This window comes from Fukomys damarensis, unplaced genomic scaffold (genome assembly GCF_012274545.1).
Source record: "Fukomys damarensis isolate Sample0158 unplaced genomic scaffold, DMR_v1.0_HiC HiC_scaffold_31, whole genome shotgun sequence".
Taxonomy (NCBI): domain Eukaryota; kingdom Metazoa; phylum Chordata; class Mammalia; order Rodentia; family Bathyergidae; genus Fukomys; species Fukomys damarensis.
The window spans coordinates 13,000,587-13,012,516 of record NW_022900943.1 but is presented as its reverse complement, the minus strand read 5'-3'; the positions used below and the strand labels follow the sequence as shown (position 1 = coordinate 13,012,516).

General features: G+C 40.4%; 1 protein-coding gene and 1 non-coding gene across 2 annotated transcripts in view; both read right to left on the bottom strand.

Moving 5' to 3' along the window:
* Nucleotides 1-11,930, bottom strand: part of Ak3 (adenylate kinase 3) — a 21,393-nt gene that overhangs the window by 8,908 nt on the left and 555 nt on the right. Inside the window, exon 2 of the mRNA XM_010620838.2 lies at nt 2,394-2,513. Coding sequence (XP_010619140.1) covers nt 2,394-2,454 — 61 coding nt within the window. The 5' untranslated portion in view covers nt 2,455-2,513. The remainder of the gene's footprint in view (nt 1-2,393; nt 2,514-11,930) is intronic.
* LOC117283879 lies at nt 7,678-7,784 on the bottom strand. Its single transcript, XR_004514913.1, has one exon. It is a non-coding gene; the product is annotated as a U6 spliceosomal RNA (small nuclear RNA).

The window sequence follows — 11,930 nt, the reverse complement described above, 5'->3', positions numbered from 1 at the left end:
AAAAAAAAAAAAAAAAAAAAAAAAAAAGACTAAATGGAATATAATGGCTAAATATATTGAGTGCTTTCCAGGTGCCAGGATCTGTATGCCAAATGTTTTCTAAGGGTCACTTCCCTCAACTGTCACAATCACCATAAGAAAGGCACTATACTATTACCACTTTATAAATGAGGATATCTAGGCACAGCCAAGTTGAATAACTTGCTGTAGCTATTGACTAAGTAGAAGTAGACTTTGAACACAAGCCATTCAACTCAATACCTATGCTTGTAAGCATGGAGTATACATTGAAAACAGCAAAAAGTGTTGGTAAAAATATCTGTCTACTGCTATAGTTCTGCTCAAAAGGTTTATACTCGGCTAGGGATTTAGCTCAGTGGTGCTGTGCCTGCCTCAAAAGCGTAAGGTCCTGAGTTTGATCCCCAGTGCTGCAAAAAAAAAAAAGAAAGAAAGAAAAAGGGTTTACACTCATGAACTCAGAACCAGACATCCAAGGGAAGAAACGAGCTGAATGAAAACGACCTCTAACAGGAACAGAAACCTGAAGGCAGCTTCCACAGCATCCTCCACAGTGAAAAGCTGGATGTAACCCAGACGTTCCTAGGTAGGGGATTAACTGGAATGTGGTATATACTTCAAAATGCAAGCTTCTGCTTAATTTCGTTCACTGAGGTAAACCTGTTAAAAATAGTTTCAGTGAAAAACAAAATGACATATATATGCTATGTGTATATGTGTACACAGATTAGAAAAGTAGTATTAGATATTACTTGATGGGGAAGAGGGAATCTTCATATATAGATGTAGATCTAAGTTTGTAGTTTTTTATCACTAACTACAGAAAAAAGCTCATTTGAATTACAATTCAGGCAAAAGAACTTTCTTCTAAAGGATATGACCATTGAGGACTGTGAGTCTCATAAATTTACATCCTTTTTAATTTTTAAAAGGAAAAAGTATTCTTGCAATAGAACAATGATTTTTTAAAATCAAAAGTAAGAATGGTTTCCCATCCCAAAGCCTTCCCCTGTGGCTCTCCCTGTCCTTGGCCCACTCCCCATCTGTGCCCAATGATGGTGACTAGTTTCATGGGTGATTTGCCAGTTTCCTGTGCTGGACTGCACCTCCACTCTGCCTCTGAATACCTCATTCTTGCAGCCTAACGTGACCTGTCTTAACCCATATAAGACCTCCCACAAAGGGGAAAGCTTCAAAACCCTCCCATTTCACACTGAAAGAAGCAAGACTTCACTGAACTTTTAAAAATAGTTTTAAATTCTGAACCACGTACGTATACTTTCTTTAGAAAATAGGTAGATACTTCCCTCTCACGTTACTATATTCACAAGAGCTTTTATCTCAAAGCACTTATTGGTTTCTGTACTTACCTAAATTTGTATTTACTCATTTACTAAATGTCTCCTGCTAGAATGCGCGTCACACACGCCAAGGATTTCGTTCACATTTAGGCTCAGAGCCTCAGATGACTTTGGGCACACTGAAAGCACTCATACAATATTTGTGTAATGAATAAATACAAGAAGCACGATGCGCACAAGATCTGTCAGTTAGCAAAGTCTCTGCCCACCGAAGACCTTCTATAAATGTTTTAAGAATTTCTGAGTCCTCAAGATTCTTTGCAAATATTGACAGCAGTCACAGTCAATGGATATGTAGGGAAACTCGCGATACTATAGCTCCTACAGATACACCAGTGTAAGTGACCTTCCCAGCCTCTCTTTCACTTGTCCTCTCCTACACCTTCCTGATACCAGGCTAACCCACTTGGAACCTCTGTACAAATTAGAATATAATGAGTCTTCCAGGAGAAGGCACATGGCAGGGCCACTGGACTTGGTGAAACAGCACTGGTGCCCGTGCACAAAGGTGGGGACGAGGGTTGAGTAGGAGAGAACAGATCAATAGCAAGCAAGGCACAGTAGCATATCCTCTTCCAAAACAGGTCATTATGACTTCAGTCCTGAAGAAGAGGCTAATTTCAGTTTTAAAAAATAGACAAATCTCTTTCATATCTTCTCTACATCAACAAAGCAGTGATTAGCCACACCTCTGGCTGGAGAATTTTACAGCTCATTCTGAGTTATTCCAGGGGCTTCCTGCTGTTATGGTGAACCTTCCTCATGATTAAATATTCTCAAACGTGGGGGAACTGAACTAGTAATACTTGTACATCTGACCAGCATTTAGAAATCACGCAGTCCATTTCCCGTTTTCCTTTTAAAGAAACAGGCTAAAAGAAAACGGCCCAAGGCCACAGGGTAGTAAGTGGCAGAACTAAAGCCTTCTTACTGCCATTCTTGACGGAACTGACCACAGCCCATGAAATGCTTAATATTTTTTGCCCACAGAAATGCTCACAACACACCACTTACCATCCAACAGCCAGCTATCTTGGGTGAGATTTTTCAGCTCATGCAGGGCCAGCCGAGTCATGACATCATCTGGGATGAGCTTCCCCTGGTCGATGAAAGTCTTGGCTAACACACCAATTTCTATAGCAGAGAGAGTAAAGATGAGCGTACACATTTATTTGTTTCATCCTATTCCAGGCCCTTAGGAAATGGCTCTAGTAGCACACCCATAAGGAAATGTGTATCATTAACTTTTCAACTAAAAACAGAGGTTCCAAAATAATTTCTCTATGTCTTAGTTACTTTTCTCTCCTTGCTGAGACAAAAAAACCTGACACCCAAAGTTAAAAGGGGAAAGGTTTAGCTCACAGTGTGTAGATATTTCAGTCCATAGTTGGCTGGCTCCAAGGCAGAACAGCACATGGCACAGGGGCATCCCAGAGGAGAAACCCATGGCAAGCAGAAGAGAGCAATAGCAACAAGGGGACTTAGCAGCATCTTTCTACCCTTTTTATCTTGTCCAGGCTACCGAGGGTGGTTCATACACTCTCAATCCTAGTGTCCTTGAGTCTAACATGAATCAATTCCAGTGTCACATGCTCTAAATCAGCCATCTCAGAAAAAGCCCCACCCGTGACCACGTGCTTTGGAGGGCATCTAAACACAAGCCATAACCGCCATTTAAAATCCTCCAGTATGCAAAGTGTCTAAGTATAAACAAACACCCAGAAAAAATAACACAAAATCATAGTCATTTATGTATGATAGAATCGAGTGATTCATTTTTACAGACTTGCAAAACTTTTCTGTATTTTCTAAAAAATAACACAAAACCATAGTCATTTATGTATGATAGAATCGAGTGATTCATTTTTACAGACTTGCAAAACTTTTCTGTATTTTCTAAATTTTCTATCAGAAAAAAAGAATACATGGAATAATTGAAATTGTTTTCTTTTCAGATAAGAGTTTTAAATAGATATTATTTTAAGGTGGCTCCGTTTAAGTGCTTGCTATCATGTTACTGTGGAGATTTTTCCAATCATTTAAAACAGGAGCCGCTATCATAGTACAATTCAATTTTTGTCCAGGCTAGCACTGTGATCGTGTTACGCTGTAATTAATAAAACATAAAAGATTATGAACAGTTTGATAATATCGGCCACAACTTTTTTTTTTCTTTGACAGGGTCTCACTATGTAGTTTCGGGTGGCTTTGCACTCGCATTCACTGTGTAGCCCAAACTGGCTTCCAACTTGCAGGAATCCTCCTGCTGTGCCCTACCCAGTGCTGGGATTACAGGTTCATCCCACCACATCTGGTGTGTCATTCTTATGCAACAGAATCTTAATTTCCTTTACAACTCTTACCAAACTATTTGCATAACTTAGAACTGTAAGACTATTATAATCTGTATATATACATTTCTCTGTTCTTCTGTCACTATGCATTATTTTGTAAAAATTGTTATGTGATCTTATAGGACCACTTCTGCTAAGTATCTCCTCCAACAACATCTATCCATGTTCATTTTTCATATATAAAAATATACTTCCTCTCAGAAATTGTTGCACATTTATATTATGTAAACCAGCTTATTACTTTTAAGAGCTCACCTTTTCTTCTTTCTTTGTCATTTTTTTCTCTCCTGAGTTATTTCTGATAGATAAATTCCCAGGAATCAGATTAAAGGGGCATGGTATACTTGACCATTTTCATAACTCTTTGTATGAATTGCAATACTGACCTCAAAACAGATTCCAAATTGTTAAATGCATAAAACTATATTCTAACCAAGAAGTAACTGCATGGAAACTGGCTGCCATTTGACAGGTGCACTACCGGGTTTACAAGCAGCATTTGGGAGAGGGCCTGTATTCTGCAAGAGCTCTCGGGTCTCAACTAAAATCACCTCTGGAAAGGTCCATGGACTTAGTATGTGTGGACCTCTGTTGCCAAGCCTTTGGTCACTGCCCTGGGCAGACAGAGCCCTAACATCCTCAGCAGCGTTTGGAGAAAAAAAGGTAAAAATTTCCAATGCTCCAGGGATGAGTCCTAAAAAAATTTAGTTTGTCACATTCCTCCCCTCCTATACTTCAAGTCCTGCCTTCTTTTAAACATCTAACCAGTCTAAACTTGGTGACACACACATGTAATCCCAGCACTCAGGGAAGCTGAGGCAGAAGGATCACCGAGTTCAAGGCCAACCTGGGCTACCTAATGAGTTTAAGACCAATAAAAACTACATATGAGACCCTGTCTCGAAAAATAAACATCCAATCAATGGCAAAAGATGAATTTAGGTGGTAAGACTAACTAATAAAGTGATTAATTTCATCATTAGAAGAGCTTTAAGAAAACATAATCTGTTCTTGCTCTTTCTAATAGACATTACACTTGGAACTCTAGGAAAATTAGTCCAGAAAAATAAACAAAAAGGATCTAGTTTATAAATGCACCTAAATTTTACTTTTCATACATTTTTTATTTTTAAAAATTTTCCCAAATGAGGTTTGAATCCAGGGCCTTTGTACTAAGCTACATCCCAAGCCTTATTTAAAAAAATTTATTTTGAGATAGTATTTCACTGTCACTAAGTTGCCCAGGCATTTTTGAAAAGAAGTACAAAATTTGTAATCTGAAAACAATGATATTGTTGAAAGAAATTAAAGAAGAACTAAATGAAGAGACATGTGATATTTATGGCCTATAAGAATAATGTTAAGATAGCAATGCTCTCCAGAAATGACCCGTAGATCCAGTGTAATCTTATCAAGTCCTATCTACCTGATGTCTTTTCAGAAATTAACAAGCAGATCCTAAAATTCATACGGAAATGCAAGGGACCCAGAACAGGCAAAACAACCTCGAAAAAGAAAAAAAAACTTGGAGGACACAACACTTTCAGTTTCAAAACAGCAATCAAGCCCGTGTGGAACTAGCATGAGAAGAGACACATGGATTCAAGACTAGAATTCAAGGCTAAAAATAACCCTCAGATTTACAGTCAGTTGTTCAACAAGGGTGCCAAGACAATTCAATGAGGAAAATAAGTCTTTCCAACAAATGTTGCTAAGACAACTGAACAATCAGATATAAAAGAATGAATTTGGGCCACTGCTTCATACCATATTTAATAAATTAACTCAATATGAATATGTAAGAGCTAGTACTATAAAACTCCGAAAAGAAAACACAGGTATAAATCTTCACGACTTGGCATTTAACAAAGGGATAACTAAATGGACACGATTAAAATGTGAAAACTTTGTACTTCAAAGAGTGTCATCAAGAAAAAGAAAAGACAGTCCATGGGACGGAAGGCAAATTTTATTTTTGTTTGGAAGGAAATTTTTGCAAATCTTGTCTCTGATAAGAAACGTGTATCTAAATACCTAAATAATTAATAGAACTTTTGCAAATAGAAAAGGGACCAAGAGGCAGTGGGGGGGGGCGGTGTCTGTGAAAAAAGGCTCTGAGACGTGTTGTGTACATGAAGGAACTCCCCACAGTGAGTGTAGTCATTAGGTATGGGAACCTGTACTAGTATAATAATAGTCACAGTACTAATAAAAGAACAGAACAGATAAAAAATTTTAAAATGGGCATGGGATCTGAATATGCATTTCTCCAGAGAAGAGATACAAATGGCCAATGAGCTCATGAAAAGATGCTCAGCGTTATTGGTCATTAGGGAGACGCACACAGAAAACACAGTGAGATAGCACCGCACATTCATTAAAAGGGCGACTCAGAAGGACAAATAATAACAAGTATTGGCAAGAGTGTGGAATACTTGTAGCCCTCATACACTGCTCGTAGGATCACAAAATGGCACAGTCAATTTGGAAAACTGAAGCAGTTTGTCAGCTTTTCAAAAGATTAAAAAAAGTTACTACCTATATGATCTAGGAATTCCTCTCCTAAGCACTTAAAATAAAGTTAAAAAACTTATATACCCATACTAAAACTTGTACATGAATGCTCATAACAGCATTATTCAAAGAAGTGGAAATGTCTATCAACTGATAAATGAATAAATAAAATGTGATATATCCATAAATGGAAAAGTATTCAGCAATAAAACAAAACGAAGTACTGATACATGTTACAACATGGATGAACCTTGAAAACATTATGTTAAGTGAAAGAAGCCAGACCCCAAAGACTACTCACTGTATGATTCCATCTACATACATAAAGTGTCCAGAACAGAACTGGGCATGGTAGCGCACGCCTGTAATCCCAGCATATGGAGGCTGAGGCAGGAGGATCGCTGCAAGTTTCAGGCCACACTGGGCTACATAGTGAGCTCAGGGTCAGCCTAAACTACAAAGAAAGACTTGTCTCAAAAAACAAAACAAATAAATAAAACAATAGCAACAACTATGCTAAGTCAAACAAGCCAGACCAAATATTGTATGAAATGTCCTGAATAAGCAAATCAAGAGATACGGAGGTGCATTAATGTTGTCAGAGGCTCGGGCGAGGTTGGGTGGCCCGGTTTCTTCTGTGAGTAGTGAAGTCGTTCTAAAACAGGTTGAGATGGTTGCACAATTTACAAATATACTAAACTCCACTGGCTTGTACACTTTGCATCGGTAAATTTATGTAATATGAATCATATCTCAGTAAAGTTGTTGGGGAGAAAAATGAAATGAGGCACTCCTTGTGAAAGCAATATTGTTGAGGATTCAGAAGAGTACATAGAGTGCGTTACTCCTTATATAAAACAAAAGCACCGAATGAAGACCAGGTAAATATTTGGTTGTATGTGCATGAAATAGCACCACATAATGCTTTGTAGATCTTGTGGGATTCCAAGCTGTGTGAGTGTACTGGCTACTCAACTAAAATTATCACACGAATACTTTGCTCTGTCACCCTAATTACATGCCTGTGCTTCGTGTGCGTTGAGGGGCATTTTGTGAGACTTGTACGAACTTGGGAACCAACAGGGGTGTTGGAGATTTAGCCACTAAGACTGATTTCCCCAGAACATGGAAAAGAAGCAAGATTCAAACTCCAAGTGATTGTGGGTCAGCCTTACAATTTCTACCATAGGTGAGCTTTTCTTTTATTATGGTTTCCTTTAAAGTGATTCACCTTTTTAAATAAGTGAGCTATGATGTTCATGAACTATAGATTTATTTTTCTCAATATAAGATTTTGTCTGCCTAATATTATTTCATGAATCTCAATTTGGGAAATACTTCATAGTAGAAAGATTATTTACCGGACACATAGGAAAGAGACCTGGATTTTTCCCCTGGACCCTCAGTAAATGCTGTTTCTTTTCATTTCTTTTCTTATGGAATGTTTCCTGAAATTCTCTTTCATCCTTGAGCGGAGTCCATGCTGATCTTTTCTGTATTGTTCCAGTGTTAGTACATGTGCTGCTTAAGTGAGCGGAAAATGCTGTTTATTATTGAGCAAATTCTTTAACCTCTCCAGAGCTCATTTTGCTCATCTGAATGACAGATGAGATCCAACTCCAGTGCCCGGCCCAGGGCCCAGTGTGCTCTGTGGGGCCTCCAAGTTTGCTGCAGTCCACAGGCAGCCCACGTCTCCGCTGCCCCCTTCCACCTCCTGAGACTATCTTCACCCTCACAGAAGAAACCTTCTGTTTTAATAATATATCCACAGCTACACTTACAGATAAGAAAAACTTCTAGGCCCCAATAGGTAACGGTGAGGTCACCACTGTCAGGCCTGGCCTAAACCAACAGGACAAAGCAAACAGGCTGCTTTTAGCAAACAACAGCAGTGTCTTAGGACATAGGGCAAAAGGACGCAAAACAAAGTATACAACCCCTGTGGCACCAAAAAGTCCAGTAATCATGTACACACCTGAGCAGACTGTCCTTGGACATCCAAGTTATAAACATTTCAGCCCAGATAACTTAGCCCCTTCAATACCTGCATAAGCCTAATTCCTTCCCCCATTAGTAGCCAATCTCTCTCTCTCCTGGTGTCAGTCCATCCACACATGGATTGATAAACTTGGCTTTTCCCAGCTAGCTGCTAGAATGTCCTGACTTTAGTTTCTGACTTTAGCCCCTGTTCATTGGAATAAACTTTTCTTTCAGAGCCTATTTTGAGAAGTGGATTGTCTATCACAACCACTGCTAGGGAAAGTTTGCTCCACACATTTTTAAACTTAAACAGGGAACTCAACTCCTGGGATGATTTTAAACTTTAGCCATAAGATATAACCACAAGCCATAAAATAGATCACCCTCATGAAATGGTGCTTTATACCTAGCAAGTACACACTAGAAATTTATATGAAGGAAATAAGGAAAGATGCTGCCAAATATCCATGAGAGAGAGTCATAATAGTATTCATTATACCAAAGAATGACTAACAACATAAATGTCCAATTATAGGAAAAATGTTTAAGAACTTGCAATCTTTATGAAATTAAGCATTTTAAAGACTGCTTACAATGTGTGAGCATGCCCACAATAAATATGAATAGAGTGTCCAAAATATAATAATATTACCAATACAATGGAACATAGAGGAAAAAGAGAAAGAAAAAAATAAAGAGAGCCAGGCAAGGTGGTACACACCTGTAATCCCAGCACTTAGGGTGGCTGAGGCAGGAGGATCACAAGTTCAAGCCTGTCGCAGGAAATTTAGAGAGACTTTATATCAAAAATTTTTAAAAAGGGCTGATCTAGTACAACACCCCAAACGATCTCCAGTATCACAATCATCAATCAGTAGAAAGCACGGAAGTGTTAGATCTCCAGGACTGCAACTTCTAGACAACACCGAAGGGTTCATTACAATTGCCTCTGTGAAGAGACGTAGTTATGGAGGATCTTAATATCTCATGATATTTTTCTTTCTGTATAATAAATATGATGTACTTTGAGTATCAGAAAGAATGAAGCAAGCCCAGCGCGGTGGCGCCTGCCTGCAATCCAGCACCCAGAGGCTGAGGCAGGATCAAGACAAGTCAAGGCCAGCCTGGACTCCGTAGGGAAACCGTGTCTCAAAAACAGCATGAAGCAACTTCTTAAGAGATTACGGCTCTTTCGGCTCTGGCTCTGCGGAAACCTCCAACCCGTGCACAGATATTTATTGAGAATATATTCTCCGTATATTACAGGACTGTGCCAGACACTGTTCTGTAACAACGATCTGTAACGCAGACTATTCTTCGCGTCCGTACTAACGGACACATCATTCGCATCTGTAACAACACCCCCACAGCACCTCCACCCTTTGTTTCTGTTGTCCTTGTTAGAGTGGCCCACACTTCACTGCAGAGCGCCAGCGAGGGACCCAGCACCCAGGAGCAGCGCTTCGGGCGCCCAGAGTGCGAGTGAGGCGTGGTGGGCAGCGACCTGGGGCGGGCGGAGGGCCCGTGTGAGCCGTGGGACTTGCCCCTGCTCAGCCAGGAGCCCCCTCAGTACAGCACCCTGAACTATGACCCCCAGATGCCTCTCGCATGACCTTCTCATTCTCCTGGCCTGAATTTTTAAGTTTTTGAAGAAATTATCATTCTTTATTTATTTTAAAAATAGATCTCCTTAAAACTCCAGAATGGACACGGACTTCAGACAAGCTATCTTCTCCTTTCCCTCCAGCCTTGGCTTCTCTGCCTGCCGTCCTCCCCCCACCCCACCCCCACTTCCACTGAACTCCCGGCCTCCAAGCTGAGCCACGTCCCCAGCCCTTTTCTGTTTTTATTTTGAGTTCTGAGACAAGGCCTCTCTACCTCGCTGAGTTGCCCAGTGGACTCAAACTGGTGATCCTCTTGCCTCAGCCTCCCAGAGTGCTAGAATTAAAAGCTTGCACTACCATGCCTGGCGTGTGTGTGTGTGTGTGTGTGTGTGTGCGTGTGCGCGCGCGCGCGCGCGAGAGAGAGAGAGAGAGAGAGAGAGAGAGAGAGAGAGAGAGAAAGAGAGAGAGAGAGAGTTTCTTAGCACCATGTTGCCCAGGCTGACCTTCAAATCCTGTTCCTCCTAAGTAGCTGAGCTTATAGGCATAAGCCTCCACCAGACAGCAAGAATGGCAGGAAATAATCACGGAGTACTGTTTCTTCATTTTTTAAGTTTGTTTAATTGGCTTTTCAATTTACTTTTAAAAAATGTTCTGTTTTCATAAATTATCTACACTGTTTCCTGAAGGTTTCCCTAACCACATAATTATCCTTCACTGCTCGGTAATTTTTCAGGTAATTTTTTAAGGATTCTCACTCCCCTGTATATTGGATAACCTCTCACCAACCAGTCCCAGCCTACAGTCCTGAGCAGTGCTTACAAACACCTATTTCAATATACTGCGTCAAGAACATTTAGTAAGAGTCCATTTAACCTTCTGACAATGCTGAATTAACTACAAGACACTATTATTTGTGGAGATCAATGCTAGCTGGTCTTGGTGGCGCCTGCCTGTGATTCCAGCGCTCTAGAAGATGGAGGCAGGAAGATCACAACTTGGGGATGCAACTCAGTGTGAAAGCCCTGCGTTCAAACGGCAGTATGAGGGAAAAGTCAGTATTAGAAATGAGGAGTGGGCCAGGGATTAGCTCAGTGGTTCCGCCACCTGCCTCGAAAGTGCAATGGCCAAAATTCAATCCCTGGTACAAAAAAAAAGAAAAGAAAAGAAATAAGAGTAGCAATGCACTGCAGATGCTGGTATTGAATCAAATAACTCCAAGAAACAAACAAAAACCCTGGGTAGACTCTGGTCCCTTTTCATTTCAATGTCAGTATTTTTTAAACACATAAAAACCTTACCTGAAAATAACCTTAAATGCCCATCAAAAGAGGACAAGTTAAATAAATACAATAGATTCAGCAAACCGATGTTTCCTCAAAAAGAATGAAATGGATTTCTTTCTACAGCTTCATGTGGAAAAAGATCCCATATATAAAGTGAAAACAGACTGGGGCGGAGCGTGTGATTATATGTTACATAAAAGATACACGTATATGTACTTGGACATAATTAAACACTTCTAGAAGGAAACATATCATCCCTCTCTTAAGAACAGGGCTGAGGTGGGCAATGACAGAAACCTTCCCCTCACTCCAGCCCACCTCAATCAAGTTCGAGATCCTTCTGCCTCAGGTTTGCTGCCACTAAGCCGAGACCCCCCTACTCACCCGGCTTGTACAGACATCCTTTCTATGTAAATGAGCTTCAAAATATTTTTTTGGATGTAAAGGTCAACACTTTTGAGAGAGGGAAAAATAACCCCGCTGTTGGCCTTTTAAAAATCGCCCACTTAAAACAGACTTTACACATCACAAATTCGCCCATTAAAACATGTTGACGAGATTTTGTGGGGGTTGTAAGAATGTATCTGGCCTGGGAAAACAAAACAACCTTTCACGTAACGCACAGAAATGACTTTCGCGACTGAGAAATCTCAGAAAGTATCAAAACCTAAGCCAGTTTGGTGACAGCAAAGAGGGCAAATAAATACTAGGCCTTGAGACCACGCGAAAGGTCAGGGCTGCGGACCCCGAGCCTCCCGGGCGCGACACAAAGCAGGACAAGGCAGGGCCGGCGCCGCGGGGAAGGGGCCGGACGGG